General features: G+C 42.5%; 1 protein-coding gene across 2 annotated transcripts; it reads right to left on the minus strand.

Annotated features, from left to right (window-relative positions):
• Positions 1-1,399: 1,399 nt before the first annotated feature.
• Positions 1,400-11,788, minus strand: LOC106581180 (ribosomal protein S6 kinase-related protein). 2 transcript variants are annotated; one of them, XM_014163058.2, is made up of 12 exons: positions 8,690-11,786; positions 7,637-7,915; positions 7,298-7,381; positions 7,102-7,170; positions 6,712-6,781; positions 5,925-6,032; positions 5,774-5,814; positions 5,617-5,644; positions 3,420-3,509; positions 3,248-3,336; positions 2,993-3,103; positions 1,400-2,878 (listed from the first exon to the last, which is right to left on the minus strand). In XM_014163058.2, exons 1-12 carry the CDS (start codon positions 8,714-8,716, stop codon positions 2,576-2,578), a joined length of 1,299 nt encoding a protein of 432 aa, XP_014018533.1. In that variant the 5' UTR covers positions 8,717-11,786; the 3' UTR covers positions 1,400-2,575. The 2 variants fall into 2 exon arrangements, with proteins under 2 accessions (XP_014018533.1, XP_045559746.1); XM_045703790.1 differs by lacking the exon at positions 3,420-3,509 and having other exon boundaries at positions 8,690-11,788.
• Positions 11,789-16,805: the final 5,017 nt, after the last annotated feature.

Raw genomic sequence — 16,805 nt, forward strand, 5'->3', positions numbered from 1 at the left:
ACGAGCTTGTCCTCCTATAGTTCCCTCCACCAGCCTCCTCTGTATTCAACTAAAACTAATCCATCATTCCACGTCATTACAATAATAACAATACACTTGTCTTGCGAGTACAAGTTGTCTTGTTCTGAGAAGTTGGCCCAATGGCAGTTCAATCAATAATTCAGTGGATGAAACATTAAGCTGATTAATCATTCCAAACGACAGTTTTGTTTTTCTCTTAATTTTCTATACATAGAAGTTAGATTTCATGAAGTCTGGCTACTTAAAACAGCTCTATTGTGTACACCCCGGTTTATTACAGTATGTTGGCCCAATAACTTTTTCTGAAGCTATAATAACCCTTCAGCACAACCTCATTTAAGGGTTAAATCACAACCCCTTTGCTCACTAATTTCTGCTAATTAGTTGAAATCATAGACTTATGTAATTGGGTTGAACTATGCCTTGGGCACATTCCTGAATCTCTTGGCAATTCGGACATCCCCTAAGACCCTGAGGAAAAGCTCAGTCTCAGAGCAATTCAAACACTCCTATGCATATCTGCATTATGCATTAGTAGTAAATCATGGGTATTAATAGGTTCAGAAATGGTGTTTCCAGTGTATATACATGACCGAATATAGAACTGTGACATAGATTAGAGAGAAATGGGGTCAGAATGTATTTTTTTTCTGTGAACAAGATATAACAATCAATGTTTGAGTACTTTACATAGGTTGATACTCGAGATCAGGTTCATCACATGAAGATCAACAGTGATATGCTACATTGGCTTTATGGTGCCATATTCAGTTGTTACATTTTCACTCGAAGTCGTTGGATAAAATGTGTAGATAATTCTACCAAGAATTATTGTATTTGACAGTAAATACTTAATTCTCATCAAGTATTTGATCCTTTATTTGGGAAGTTTAATATCTCCCTCTGCCCCTTTTCTGTATAGAAATGAAAAAATATGTTTTCTACTTTTCTAGGACATCTCACTTGTTCTAGTTATTTTATGGGACTTCTCCATCCCTCTCTCTATAATTGAGTCAGTGTGCTAGAGGTGTCCACCAATGTAAAGATGTGGGTCACTGGACTAACACCACAGACATACTATACCAGACCTATCTAAGACAAGGGCCTAAAGGGGAATTCAGTGTCAGACCACAGAGAGAGAGAGAGAAGCCCACTAGACCTTCCTATTCAGGAGACATTTTAGGAAGATGACTGGGTCTTGTGCTTAGATTATATTTAGCCATCTCCATTGGGGCAGTAGCTATTTTTTTCTGTTTGAACCCAATTAAAACATTTAATGATTATGCTTTATCTGTTCTTTAATTTTCTGTCCTATTAAGGTTGCTCCCTTACGGGTTTCTTGGTGTTTTACCAAATAGGTCACCATCACACTAAAGTCTGAGGAAAAAGTTGTCTTTATGTATCCAGTTGTAGTGCAATACAAATAATGTACAGTATGTGTTAACATAATATATGCCATTTAGCAGACGCGTTTATCCAAAAGGACTTGCAGTGGTGCATCATCCATACATTTTCATATGGGTGTCCAGGGCCCCACAGGACTTGAACCCATGACCGGGACGTTGCAACCTCCATGCTCTACCAACTGAACCACAGATTTCAGGTGAAAAAACATTTGAGATTCCAAATGAATAATACTCTGTAAGATGTATACTTTTCTGTTGGTTACAATAAACTGAAAGCCTCCTCTTGTATTGTACTGGCTCAAATGTGTGTATGTTCTCTGCTGCCATGACTGATGATTAGGTGTCTGAAGTGACTCAGGCTCTATATCTGGAACAGCTAAAAACATTAACCTAAAAAACCTGTGGAACTTATCAACTATTTTTAACACTTCAAGTGGCTCCAAATAGAGGCATTGCATAAAGGTACCTATTTCCTTTGATATTTCTCCTAGTTTATCATGACAGGAGACAACTCCATCATGAGTTCATAGGGGCTTTCATTTTTCAGATGTTACTGTGGTTGGGTAAAACACAACAACAGTTAGTGAAATCTAATGAGACATGGGTATAGAGCAGGACTTTGTGAACAGTCAAAGGCATTGTGATCACACACAACAGTCAATCAAATAATCAGATGGCCTCAGCAATCAAACCTAAAATTACACAGAATTAAATAAATATTTCATTAAAAACAATATATGTGAAAGGATTTTCAGGAAAATAGAGATCTTCTTATACAAATGTAATAACAAAGGTAAAAGGTCAAACATGCAGGTGGTTGATCCACATTTGGAAAGTGCCATTTGGCAGAGCCTTGAGAGGCTTTGAGTTGCAGTACTCAATGGGAAATAGAAATGTTATAAACCTTTTTTGGTAAGTGGTGGTATTCAGTGCATTAAAGCTCATCTATATTTATCACCCCATTAAATGGGTATGCAAAGAGGTATACAGAGGAAGAGAGGGAGCCAAACAGGCCATGTAAATAAAGAAAACATACAGGAGATTTTTCACAACCATGTATCCATGTGGTACAAAATGTATATATCAAATACATGTCCATACTTGTTTCCATTACAGTCAGTATTGAGTCACAGTAGCACAGGCACATCTCATGCGCTAAAACCCTGAGCTGTAGCCAGGGTCTGGCTCAGGTCAATGTTGGCCAAAGTAGGTGACATGTCAGTGGGGCTGGTAGGGGAGTGGAATATGTCACAGTCAAAGTTCTGGAAGTAGTCCATAGACAGGCCTCGCATGGCTATGGCTGGACGATCAGGATGGTTCTTCAGTTCTAGAATTAGTTCAACGGGTCTCTTCTGTAGCAGTTGAGAGTCAAAGGAAGTGCCACGGAAAAACGTCTGCCTTTTGAAGCGCTCCAGGCTACGCAGGCGATGAGCTGGGTTCTTGCATAGAAGCTAGAGTCACAAATAGAATAGAGAAAGAAATAAGAGCACTGAGAATGTTGATATTCTGTTTAAAAAGTAAATGTTTCCCAATCTGAGACAATCCAACTACATATGACCTCTGACCTCTGTGAGCAGAAGGGTCAATGCAGGGTTGAAGGTCTTGGGTATGGAGTATGTGCAATCTCTGACCTTTCTCAGCATGTTGGAGTGGTCAGGCTCTGGAGGCACAGGGAACTATGGAGCCAAATTAGCATCAACAACATCTCTAGATTTGTAAGATAGGACTGAGCTCAAAAAAAGAAGAAAAAAAAACCTTTCTAACAACTATTAAATCATCACATATTCAGTTAAGATGATGAACTGTGGTGGTGACTGCACCTTTCCGGTCACCAATGAGAACAACAGAACGCCGAGAGACCACCAATCAGCAGCATGGCTGTAGGGACCCCCACTCAGGACTTCAGGAGCTGTTCAGACAGAGGACCATCACAATGAGATATGTTCTTAATGTGTAGTGACCATTAACTTTGCCTGATCCCATGCATCTCACCCATGTATTGGATTGTCCCACAAATTGTAAATGCTCTTGCGCCCTGCTCAAGACGGCGAGAGAGTCCAAAGTCAGTTAAACGCAGATGACCTGCATCAAATAGATACAGTAGTATTTTACATACTGTACTTCACAAATCCAATTCTGGTTATTCTACCTGACTAATATGAAGTTTAAATTAGTTTCACTATAGAACTATGTCTTCCATACAATAACAATCCTGAAGTGTCCACTTTATTATAAGGCCCTCTAGTGTTCTCTTAATTTGTATTGTAGTAGAAAGTAAACTAAACCCTAAGTAAAATGTATGCATGTGTAAAAGACATCACACTGCTTGCTTAGCGAGGACCACTTGCTCCCGATTTGGCCCATACCTGGCGCCAACTCAGGATCTCTGCCTCACAAATGCATGTGACTGTCCTCCCTCAAGCATCTTAGCCAATCGCGCCACCTCAAATGATAGCTAATGAGGTGGTGCAAGCGGGACCCTTAAGGCTGAGGAGTACGTTTCACACATCCCCATGTGCTACACATGCATGACTAAGTCGCTTTTGATAAAAGTGTCTGCTAAATGGCATATACACTGCTCAAAAAAATAAAGGGAACACTTAAACACATCCTAGATCTGAATGAAAGAAATAATCTTATTAAATACTTTTTTCTTTACATAGTTGAATGTGCTGACAACAAAGTCACACAAAAATAATCAATGGAAATCCAATTTATCAACCCATGGAGGTCTGGATTTGGAGTCACACTCAAAATTAAAGTGGAAAACCACACTACAGGCTGATCCAACTTTGATGTAATGTCCTTAAAACAAGTCAAAATGAGGCTCAGTAGTGTGTGTGTGGCCTCCACGTGCCTGTATGACCTCCCTACAACGCCTGGGCATGCTCCTGATGAGGTGGCGGATGGTCTCCTGAGGGATCTCCTCCCAGACCTGGACTAAAGCATCCACCAACTCCTGGACAGTCTGTGGTGCAACGTGGCGTTGGTGGATGGAGCGAGACATGATGTCCCAGATGTGCTCAATTGGATTCAGGTCTGGGGAACGGGCGGGCCAGTCCATAGCATCAATGCCTTCCTCTTGCAGGAACTGCTGACACACTCCAGCCACATGAGGTCTAGCATTGTCTTGCATTAGGAGGAACCCAGGGCCAACCGCACCAGCATATGGTCTCACAAGGGGTCTGAGGATCTCATCTCGGTACCTAATGGCAGTCAGGCTACCTCTGGCGAGCACATGGAGGACTGTGCGGCCCCCCAAAGAAATGCCACCCCACACCATGACAGACCCACCGCCAAACCGGTCATGCTGGAGGATGTTGCAGGCAGCAGAACATTCTCCACGGCGTCTCCAGACTCTGTCACGTCTGTCACATGCTCAGTGTGAACCTGCTTTCATCTGTGAAGAGCACAGGGCGCCAAGTGGCGAATTTTCCACTCTTGGTATTCTCTGGCAAATGCCAAAACGTCCTGCACGGTGTTGGGCTGTAAGCACAACCCCACCTGTGGACGTCGGGCCCTCATACCACCATCATGGAGTCTGTTTCTGACCGTTTGAGCAGACACATGCACATTTGTGGCCTGCTGGAGGTCATTTTGCAGGGCTCTGGCAGTGCTCCTCCTGCTCCTCCTTGCACAAAGGCGGAGGTAGCGGTCCTGCTGCTGGGTTGTTGCCCTCCTACGGCCTCCTCCACGTCTCCTGATGTACTGGCCTGTCTCCTGGTAGCGCCTCCATGCTCTGGACACTATGCTGACAGACACAGCAAACCTTCTTGCCACAGCTCGCATTGATGTGCCATCCTGGATGAGCTGCACTACCTGAGCCACTTGTGTGGGTTGTAGACTCCGTCTCATGCTACCACTAGAGTGAAAGCACCGCCAGCATTCAAAAGTGACCAAAACATCAGCCAGGAAGCATAGGAACTGAGAAGTGGTCTGTGGTCTCCACCTGCAGAACCACTCCTTTATTGAGGGTGTCTTGCTTATTGCCTATAATTTCCACCTGTTGTCTATTCCATTTGCACTACAGCATGTGAAATGTATTGTCAATCAGTGTTGCTTCCTAAGTGGACAGTTTGATTTCACAGAAGTGTGATTGACTTGGAGTTACATTGTGTTGTTTAAGTGTTCCCTTTATTTTTTTAGCAGTATATTATATATATAAATATATTATTTTAGCCAGCATTACCTTGGTCAGACAGAAGGACATTTTCCATCTGAAAAATCCGGAATAATCAGATGATTATAAACTTTTCTGTGAAGTAATAAATATAAGTTATTTAGATTAAAGAATGCATAAGTTATGTATAAAGTATAATGTTCATTATCAAAACAAATGTTCATACTTTGACATCCCTATGCATGATCCCCAAGTTGTGAAGGAAACCTACCGATCAGACATACACATTATAATCCAAGTAAAGGTGAAACTTAAACAATGATTTCATACACATTTTGCAGAACTATATTGTGCATATACACTTGAGGGACACTCACCCAAAGCACAGCCTAGCTCTGCAGCGAACACCCGAGCCTCATCCTCCCCAAACTGGCCCTTCAGTAACCAGTAGGTATACAGGTCTCCAGTACTGCAGTACTCACACACTGTGGGAAGACAGACAGTCACACACAATGATCCATCTTAGTACATTACAAGGCTATGTACAGTACACTGATCCAGGGCTGGGACAGATGACCCCTGCTAAAATACAAGCACTTGAAAAGGAAGGAGCAATGGAGGAGAGAAGCAACAGGAAAAAACTAAATTGTCAGAAGTCACACAGTGGCAAGTTTTTTAAGGCTGGGGGAAGCGTGGGAAGGGAAAGGGATTATGTTAGTAAGGAGATGTGTGTCAGTCAGAGACAAATTAACTCAAACATGCCTTTATCCACTAATAAGGGTGTTATTAATAAATCAAAGGAAGGGGAAACCAGTTCAGAGGCCACAGGATTGTATGCTACACCCTGAAATCTCAGCAGATGGCAGTATAATTATTCAGACGAGTCATGGGGCTCAAACTGAGGGAAACAACACTAAATAGCAGCAAGGCCAGTCAATGCCATAGTAGACACTCCTGCTAGGGAGAGCAAGACAACCCACTGGTTGAATTAATGTTGTTTCCACGACATTTCAATGAAACTACGTTGAACCAATGTGGAATAGATGTTGAATTGACGTCTGTGCCCAGTGGGAAGCTCCTACGTGAGACACAGGGAGGGTAAAGAGAGGAGAGGATAAAACAAAGGGGAAGGAGGGATCTAGTTATATCACATTAGTCACTCACTAATGAAGAGGTGACGCTGGGTCTGCCAGCAATCCTGCAGATTGTGGAGGAATGGGTGGCTGACCTGCCGCTGCAACGCAACAGGCAACACACAACAGCAGCAACAAGTGTGGATGTCAGCAAAGACACTCAGTAGAACAATGTGATTTAGGAGGGATCTGAATGCAGCCAGGTATCTTGAATGATGGTAAAGGTTGTTTTTCTTACAGCAAAAGCTCCATGGGACCATGCTTCTTGTTGCACAGAAGCTCATAGGGATAATTGGCATAGTCATTATTAGAGCTCAGTGAGTCATTGTTTCCAGCATGTTATCCCCTAAACTAAGTCAGGCCCTAAGCTAAAGCCTGCTCAGGATAGCAGCTTCCCTGGTCATCCTGCAGTGTGACCTACCTGAATGATGACCTCCTCCTTTGACTGTTCCAGGACCCCATGCTTCAGTATCTCAGACTTGGATAAAACCTGTAGAGCAACACAATATAAAAACATGAAATACAGTGGAAATATAATAAACTAGATGTGTGTAGATGTCACATGAAATACAGTGCTGCTTAAATGTGATGCGGCAGGAGGCTGAGGAGAGATTCACCTTAACGGCATAAGTCTTCCCCTTCGACCTGTCCTTTACTTTCAAGATAGGACCAAAGGAGCCTTTAGCTATGAAGCCCAGGATCTGAATGTCATGGGGAGAAAGGGAGATTCAAATGTTGCAATATTATTAAAATGTTAGTATCACAGGTAGGTTACACATCTTTCTTTTTACATCAGACAGACCATCACATAATTTATTCCCCCCCCATATAGAAGTAATACGTTTGTGATTTATCTGTTGTTTCCCTATCAATTGATGATTTCATTAGATCTGCTGAAAACATTGATAACATCTGTGGTCCAAGTGTTCAATGCAAATGAAGTTAAGGAGGACTACCTGGAAATTGTCTTGCCCAGGGAATTTAGGGTGTGGGAACTCAGGCAGAAAGATAGAGATGAAGCCAGGGTGAGTCCACTCCATGACAGGCTTCTGAGGGCTGTCTCCTGGGAGGAGGTGGTCCTCAGGGATTGGGGTTTCACTGCCGAGCACCATGCGCTGTGTGGCCAGACCAGGTGGGCCAAGGTGGCGAATTCCGTCAGTAAAGGATATTCCCATATTGGAGAGAAGGCTATGCCAGGCTTGATAGCGTCGTCTCTCTTGGCTTGGCGCCTGTCTCTACATTGAGGACAGCGGCTTTCTAATTAGTGATGGCTCTAATTGTACGTTTTGCTGTGTGCAGCAAGTAACTACAATTAAATGTCAAACATCTCGAGGTTACTTACTGGCATATGCCACACTAGAATCATGCAGGAGAAAATCAGCATTGGATAGAGGAGAGACTGTATCACATGAAACCAAAAATGTGCCAACATGCCAAATACACGAATATTGAAGACATTCATGAATGATATTTTCATGTAGATGATCTCAGAGTCCAGTCTGTTTGAATTGCTTTTAGTACATTCTACTCCAGGCACAACAACAAGAGAAGTTCACAGCAGCCACAGCGAGCCACTCCCCCGTCCCTTTTAATATAACTCCCCCGCGGAACAGAAGTCGCCTTGCATTAAAAACAACTCAGTGCACTCATAACATATTGGCCAGTTCCATGTGCCTCTGAAATTTAATTGTAAGACTTAAAATTCTATTTAAAAACAAATGTTTCAGTTTACGTACATGTCATTAGTCTGTCTATTATTCTGATACATATCCATACATTTACAACTGTTCAAATATATAGGCGCTCATCACCTGTTTCTATTCGCTGCACGCAGAGACACACGTATCAATGTCAATATTGTTGCGAGCATCCTATATAAATGTATCACTTATGTGGATCAGAATGTAGATTAATTAGTAGGCTAAAGCAGTATACTGCGCAAACTGTCTAAAAATGTGATAAAATCTGATATCTTCAGACGTAGCCTACACCTAATGAAGTTATCTTACCTTTTGTTTACTTGAGTCGCTGCCCATCACATAATTTGGTAAACCTCGATCAACCCCACATTATTTTCTATTGTCTTTTACACTGCGGTGTGAAACATCGAGTGCAAGTTGCTGACCCGCCACGACCGAGCGGCGCGCGGGGTTTGATCATCATCTCTAGCAAGGAATAATAACCGCCCATTCGATGTTATTCTGCAGAAGGCGAAGTTCCGCTCCAGTTGAGCCTGTCATATGAATGATCAATTAGCCACTCACACTCCACTGGAAATAACAGCTAAAACGAAAACTCCACATTTCGGTTACACATCTATTAATGATTACGAAATCAATTATAAGTTGACGGTGTAGTGAACTTCTGAGAACATACATGACACATTCAGCTATAAGAGACATTAGAACATTTTATTGACAAACATTTATAGTTGCATGCATGGTGATAAGAAAAAGCGTTAAAGAAACTTCATTGAGCTATAATAAATGTTTCTTGAAATATTTAGATATAAATAATTGACATCTTGCACTTTAAGGAAGCTGCAATTGAATAACAAACTAAGGTGTTGGTACAGCGGTAATTTAAAAGAATTAACATGGTTATAAAAATATCGGAAATACTTTGCTTAAAAAAAGAGCTGTAGTGTTAAAATTACAAAACATTATGGAGACAAGCTGCAACAACATTACTTTTGCAGAGCCTATCAAGGCTGTAAGTGCCATCAAATATAAAACAACAAGGACATATTGTTGCTGCTTGGTTGTGATATATTGCACAGATATGTTGAGGAACTACAGTGTAAAACAGAAGTCTGCTGTGGCATATATGTTGTCGGAAAAGTCTCATGCAGGGTAAAAAGTATATATTTTTATGTTATTTACAGGGATGCACTTCCCAGTCAGTGTGACAGTATCATACAGACTTGAGTAAAATCCCAACGCTATAAAAAAAGCACAAGGCTATAATATATCATTACAGTACTAGTGAATCAGATATTTCTAACTGTTGCAACAGACAGCATTTCTATGGTTTGAAGGTACTTTCATTTGAGATGAAAATGTTTTACAATCTACCGGATATACATTTGTTTGAGGATACAGTATTCCTGAACCAGCAGGAAATTACACTCTGAACAAGTCACATTATTTGCATCTTAAAACAGCATCCTATCCCATATATAGTGCACTACTTTGGCATCCTATACCCTAAAGTAGTGAACTATATAGGGAATGGGGTGCCATTCGAGACACAACCGTAGTCAACATATAAACTATGAAATGTTCTAATTGATTTAATGGAGAAATGGACAATGAAACTTTAAAAAAATAGCCATCACCCTAGTCATACTATTAATGCAACAAGTATAGGCTGCTCATTCTGAAAGTTAAGGACCATGTGTGATGCATTGAATGAAAAAACAAACAAGAAAACAAAGATACATTTGGTCAATAAGACCATGGTATTTGTTTTTAGCAGATAACTAGGCCCCATCTCCATAAAGCCTCTTCGAATAGGAGTGCTGATCTAGGGTCAGTTGTGACTTTGATCATAAATACAAAGGGGGGGGGGGTCAGGGTCAGTCCTTGACACTGCTTTGTCATCAGTCTCTCTGCCCCATAATGACCTGCCAGCTCCATCTCCACACCAGAGCATACAGTATTTGACCATGTCAAGTGTCATCAGATAACGTGCTAGTAAAAGGCAGTCTGACCTCTCCATGAATCCCTGGGCTGGGGAGTGTGCTACTGTTGCAGCCATAGGCTACGTCCCAAAATGGCACCCTATTCTCTATACAGTGCACTACTTCTGACCAGAGCTCTATGGACCCTGGTCAAAAGAAGTGCACTAGGATGAGGATTAGGGTTCCATTTCAGACACGGCCTTAGGTCTTTCATACCGTATTGAAACTGAAGTATGTCTTAATTCCCTGTCTAGCATCCTGTTGATGACATCGAAAAGATGAAGGAGAGAGCAGCCATGAATAACTCCTCCATCTACATCAAGATCCCCCAGGTTCCCCTCTGTGTCAGCTACAAGGTAGGTACCACCATGTGCTAAAGTTAAGAGTAGCAAAATTCCAAAATCCCAGTTGGATGATTCCCGGATTTCCTGCGCATTCCCTCCTGATTCCAGGGATCGTCAAACCAGGATGGCATCAGGTCACATTTTTTGTTCTCAGACTGAAAAAAGAGACATCAACATCTGCTGTGTTGTCATGCGTTTTGTCTGTTTGTATATGTAAACCATCTCAGACTGTTGGCTTGTTTGTGACATGGATGTCATTTCTAATCCATCTCAGATTTCAATTTCATGTCTTCAGGGATTTGCTAAATAATTGTTATTGTCCAATGACAGCATTATCTTGCCTCCCAGATTGCATAATGCTTGGTATTATCAACCATGGGGTTTCAATCCTTTTTCATAGCTGATTTGAGTAAAATGTTTAATAAATGATCATGAAAACGTAATATTCGTATATGAATATGTAATATCATTAAACAGGAGATCAATGAACAAACATGTCATGAAGGCATGATTATTGAATCCAATTTTCTCATCAGAATTGTATGAACTACGGTTGTACCTTTTAACTCCCAGTCAATATACACTGCTCAAAAAAATAAAGGGAACACTTAAACAACACATCCTAGATCTGAATGAAATAAATAAATCTTATTAAATACTTTTTTCTTTACATAGTTGTGCTGACAACAAAATCACAAAAAAATAATCAATGGAAATCCAATTTATCAACCCATGGAGGTCTGGATTTGGAGTCACACTCAAAATTAAAGTGGAAAACCACACTACAGGCTGATCCAACTTTGATGTAATGTCCTTAAAACAAGTCAAAATGAGGCTCAGTAGTGTGTGTGTGGCCTCCACGTGCCTGTATGACCTCCCTACAACGCCTGGGCATGCTCCGGATGAGGTGGCGAATGGTCTCCTGAGGGAGCTCCTCCCAGGCCTGGACAAAAACATCCACCAACTCCTGGACAGTCTGTTGGTGGATGGAGCGAGACATGATGTCCCAGATGTGCTCAATTGGATTCAGGTCTGGGGAACGGGCGGGCCAGTCCATAGCATCAATGCCTTCCTCTTGCAGGAACTACTGACACACTCCAGCCACATGAGGTCTAGCATTGTCTTGCATTAGGAGGAACCCAGGGCCAACAGCACCAGCATATGGTCTCACAAGGGGTCTGAGGATCTCATCTCGGTACCTAATGGCAGTCAGGCTACCTCTGGCGAGCACATGGAGGGCTGTGCGGCCCCCCAAAGAAATGCCACCCCACACCATGACTGACCCACCGCCAAACCGGTCATGCTGGAGGATGTTGCAGGCAGCAGAGCGTTCTCCACGGCGTCTCCAGACTCTGTCACGTCTGTCACGTGCTCAGTGAGAACCTGCTTTCATCTGTGAAGAGCACAGGGCGCCAGTAGCGAATTTGCCAATCTTGGTGTTCTCTGGCAAATGCCAAACGTCCTGCACGGTGTTGGGCTGTAAGCACAACCCCCACCTGTGGACGTCGGGCCCTCATACCACCCTCATGGAGTCTGTTTCTGACCGTTTGAGCAGACACATGCACATTTGTAGCCTGCTGGAGGTCATTTTGCAGGGCTCTGGCAGTGCTTCTCCTGCTCCTCCTTGCACAAAGGCGGAGGTAGCGGTCCTGCTGCTGGGTTGTTGCCCTCCTACGGCCTCCTCCACGTCTCCTGATGTACTGGCCTGTCTCCTGATAGCGCCTCCATGCTCTGGACACTACGCTGACAGACACAGCAAACCTTCTTGCCACAGCTCGCATTGATGTGCCATCCTGGATGAGCTGCACTACCTGAGCCACTTGTGTGGGTTGTAGACTCCGTCTCATGCTACCACTAGAGTGAAAGCACCACCAGCATTCAAAAGTGACCAAAACATCAGCCAGGAAGCATAGGAACTGAGAAGTGGTCTGTGGTCCCCACCTGCAGAACCACTCCTTTATTGGGGGTGTCTTGCTAATTGCCTATAATGTCCACCTGTTGTCTATTCCATTTGCACAACAGCATGTGAAATTTATTGTCAATCAGTGTTGCTTCCTAAGTGGACCGTTTGATTTCACAGAAGTGTGATTGACTTGGAGTTACATTGTGTTGTTTAAGTGTTCCCTTTATTTTTTTGAGCAGTGTAGTTTCATTATGTATTGTGTCCACCATAGGGAGAGAAAAGCAGTGTTGACTGGAAAGATCTGAACCTGGTTCTGCCTTGTCTGGAGTACCACAACAACACGTGGACCTGGCTGGACTTTGCCATGGCTGTGAAGAGGGACAGCAGGAAAGCCCTGGTAGCACAGGTACTGCGCTGAACCCTGTCCTGCTTATTACTAACCCAACTGCTGCAGGGTAAAGTTCCCTCCTAGAAACAGATCTAGGATCAACCTCTCCTTTGACCATTATTGGGGAAAATGTAAAACTGACCCAGGGTCAGCATGTAAGGGAAACTTAATCCTACTCCGTACTGCACAGAACCCTGACCCCTCCAATTACCAAAACATCCATGCCCTACAGTAGCAGTTAGATGGCAAAAATGGCACTTCTACCATCATGATGTTCCAAGCTACCAAAATGCCAATCCCTGCCTAAAGCTATTTTTATGTCACAATATAGAACTATGTATAGTTGACTTCATTCGTATGTCCTATATATTTCTCGCCTTTTCCTTTTCCCATCAATAGACAATATTTATTTATTTATTTAACCTCTAAGAACACATTCTTATTTACAATGACGGCCTACCAAAAGGATTAAAAATAAAACATTTTAACAATATAGGACAAAATAAACATCACGATAAAGAGACACCACAACACTACATAAAGAGAACTAAGACCACAACAGCATGGCAGCAGCAAACATTTTTTTACAATTATTATTGGGCACAGACAACAGCAAAGGTCAAGAAGGTAGAGACAACAATACATCATGCGAAGCAGCCACAACTGTCAGTATGAGTGTCCATGATTGAGTCTTTGAATGAAGAGAGAGAACTGTCCAGTTTGAGTGTTTTTTGCGGCTTGTTCCAGTCACTTGCTGCAGTGAACTGAAAAGAGGAGCGACCCAGGGATGTGTGCTTTAGGGACCTTTAACAGAATGTGACTGGCAGAATGGGTGATGTATGTGGAGGATGTGGGCTGCAGTAGATATCTCAGATAGGGGGGAGTGAGGAATAAGAGGGTTTTATAAATAAGCATCAACCAGTGGGTCTTGTGACAGGTATACAGAGATGACCAGTTTACAGAGGAGTATAGAGTGCAGTGATGTGTCCTATAAGGAGTATTGGTGGCAAATCTGATGGCCGAATGGTGAAGAACATCTACCCGCTCGAGAGCACTCTTACCTGCCGATCTATAAATTACGTCTCCGTAATCTAGCATGGGTAGGATGGTCATCTGAATCAGGGTTAGTTTGGCAGCTGGGGTGAAAGAGGAGCGATTACGATAGAGGAAACCAAGTCTTGATTTAACCTTAGCTTGTAGCTTTGATATGTACTGAGAGAAGGACAGTGTACCGTCTAGCCATACTCCCAAGTACTTGTATGAAGTGACTACCTCAAGCTCTAAACCCTCAGAGGTAGTAATCACCCGTGAGGAGAGGGGCATTCTTCTTACCAAACCACATTACCTTTTGTTTTGGAGGTATTCAGAACAAGGTTAAGGTCAGAGAAAGCTTGTTGGACACTAAGAAAGTTTAACACAAAATCTGGGGAAAGGAGTTCTTGAACCATATGTTATTTCATATTTTCTGAAGTGACCTATGATATCTGTCCCCCGCTCCCCCCAACTTTTGCGAGAAAGTTGGGAAGTACTTGTGAAACAACAAGCCAATTACACCAGCAGATGTAGCTAGTTGGCAAAGTTGCAGGGACGCAACTTTCACTGGGGTCATGTCCACCCCACATTCTGAAATTGCATTTTTGTCCCCCCCAGTTATCATTGGAATGTAATACAAAACGAGGCAACGGTGTGCTTTAGAACCAAGCGGACGCCTCCGAGCGGTCGGGTAGATTGTTTATCAGACTGGATAATTACACCCCCCCCCTGTTTATCAGACTGGATAATTACGGAGCACCATTAAATCCATTATTATTTTTTTTAAATGGCAAGAATATGGCACCACAACGAACCTGCCAAGAGACGGCTGCCCACCAAAACTCACAGACCAGGCAAGGAGCGCATTATTCAGAGAGGCAACAAAGAGACCAAAGATAACCCTTAAGGAGCTGCAAAGCTCCACAGCGGAGATTGGAGTATCTGTCCATAGGACCACTTTAAGCCATACACTCCACAAAGCTGGGCTTTACGGAAGAGTGGCCAGAAAAAAGCCATTGCTTAAAGAAAAAAAATAAGCAAACACGTTTGGTGTTGCCAAAAGGTATGCGGGAGACTCCCCAAACATATGGAAGAAGGTACTCTGGTCAGATTAGACTAAAACTGAGCTTTGTCTGGCGCACTGTCTGGTGCAAACCCAACACCTCTCATCACCCTCGAGAACAGTCACCACAGTGAAGCATGGTGGTGGCAGCATCATGCTGTGGGGATGTTTTTCCATCAGCAGGGACTGGAAAACTGGTCAGAATTGAAGGAATGATTGATGGCGCTAAATACAGGGAAATTCTTGAAGGAAACCTGTTTCAGTCTTCCAGAGATTTGAGACTGGGACAGAGGTTCACCTTCCAGCAGGACAATGACAAAAGCATACTGCTAAAGCAACACTTGAGTGGTTTAAGGGGAAACATTTAAATGTCTTGGAATGGCCTAGTCAAAGCCCAGACCTCAATCCAATTGAGAATCTGTGGTATGACTTAAATATTGCTGTACGCCACTGGAACCCATCCAACCTGAAGGAGCTGGAGCAGTTTTGGCTTGAAGAATGGGCAAAAATCCCAGTGGCTAGATGTGCCAAGCTTATAGACATACCCCAAGAAACTTGAAGCTGTAATTGCTGCAAAAGGTGTCTCTACAAAGTATTGACTTTGTGAATAGTTATGCACCTTCAAGTTCTGTTTTTTTGTCTTATTTCTTGTTTGTGTCATAACAAAAAGTATTTTGCATCTTCAAAGTGGTAGGCATGTTGTGTAAATCAAATGATACAACCCCCCCCAAAAAATCCATTTGAATTCCAGGTTGTAAGGCAACAAAATATGAAAAATGACAGGAGGGGTGAATACTTTTGCAAACCACTGTTTAAGGAATCCTATGTATACATAAGTGGACATTATAAAAAAGGGCCATCAGGCCCATATGTTTTTTTTTCTCCAAATAAAAACAATGGCCAGTTTGAGTCGCAGTTGTACGCGCGTTTTATTTTTTGTAAAATAATAATTTAAAAAAGTAAAAAATTAAAATAGTAGACAATGTCTGGCTGCAAATTTGTTGTTTTTTTCAATATGGCCCTGATTGAATTTGACACCCCTGATGTAGAAGATGCTTTTATCCAGAGCGATTACAGTCAGTGCACTCAACTAAGTTTAGTAGGAAAAACAACCACATATCACAGTAATTGCAAGTTATTACACCCTTCTTTGAACTAGCTGCAATCAGCAGAACCAGTGCCAGGAAGAAAAACCCGTATGGATGAGAGTTCAAGACAGCAGCAGCACCACTACGGCCTCTGAACGACTACCACTCCCTACACTCCTGTACTTTAGAAAATGGCACCCTATCCCCTTTATTGTGCACTACTTTTGACCAGGGCCCATAGTGCACAATTTAGGGAATAGGATGCCATGTGGGATGCACACTCTCACACAGCCCTCAAGGTCACACTAGACCCAGGCTTTTAATAGACACCAGGGGTGACACAGCAACTACCTACTGAATACCACACAAGAGTTGGCAGACAATGGAAACTAATATTGATTGGTTGGGTGGAGACAGGTGTGGATTTCAGGCTGGTCAACATGTAGAGCATCGATGGAGACTTGAGGGCAAGTGAACATATATATATAGTAAAGCATAACTGTTGCACATCAATAACTGGTAAGTAAGTAAGCCTGGTAAGTAAGTAAGACTTTGGACCGTTTAACTTTCCCTCAATCCTGACTAGTCTCTCAGTCCGTTGCTGAAAAAACATCCCCACAGCATG

The sequence above is a fragment of the Salmo salar genome, chromosome ssa20 (genome assembly GCF_905237065.1).
Source record: "Salmo salar chromosome ssa20, Ssal_v3.1, whole genome shotgun sequence".
NCBI classification, from domain to species: domain Eukaryota; kingdom Metazoa; phylum Chordata; class Actinopteri; order Salmoniformes; family Salmonidae; genus Salmo; species Salmo salar.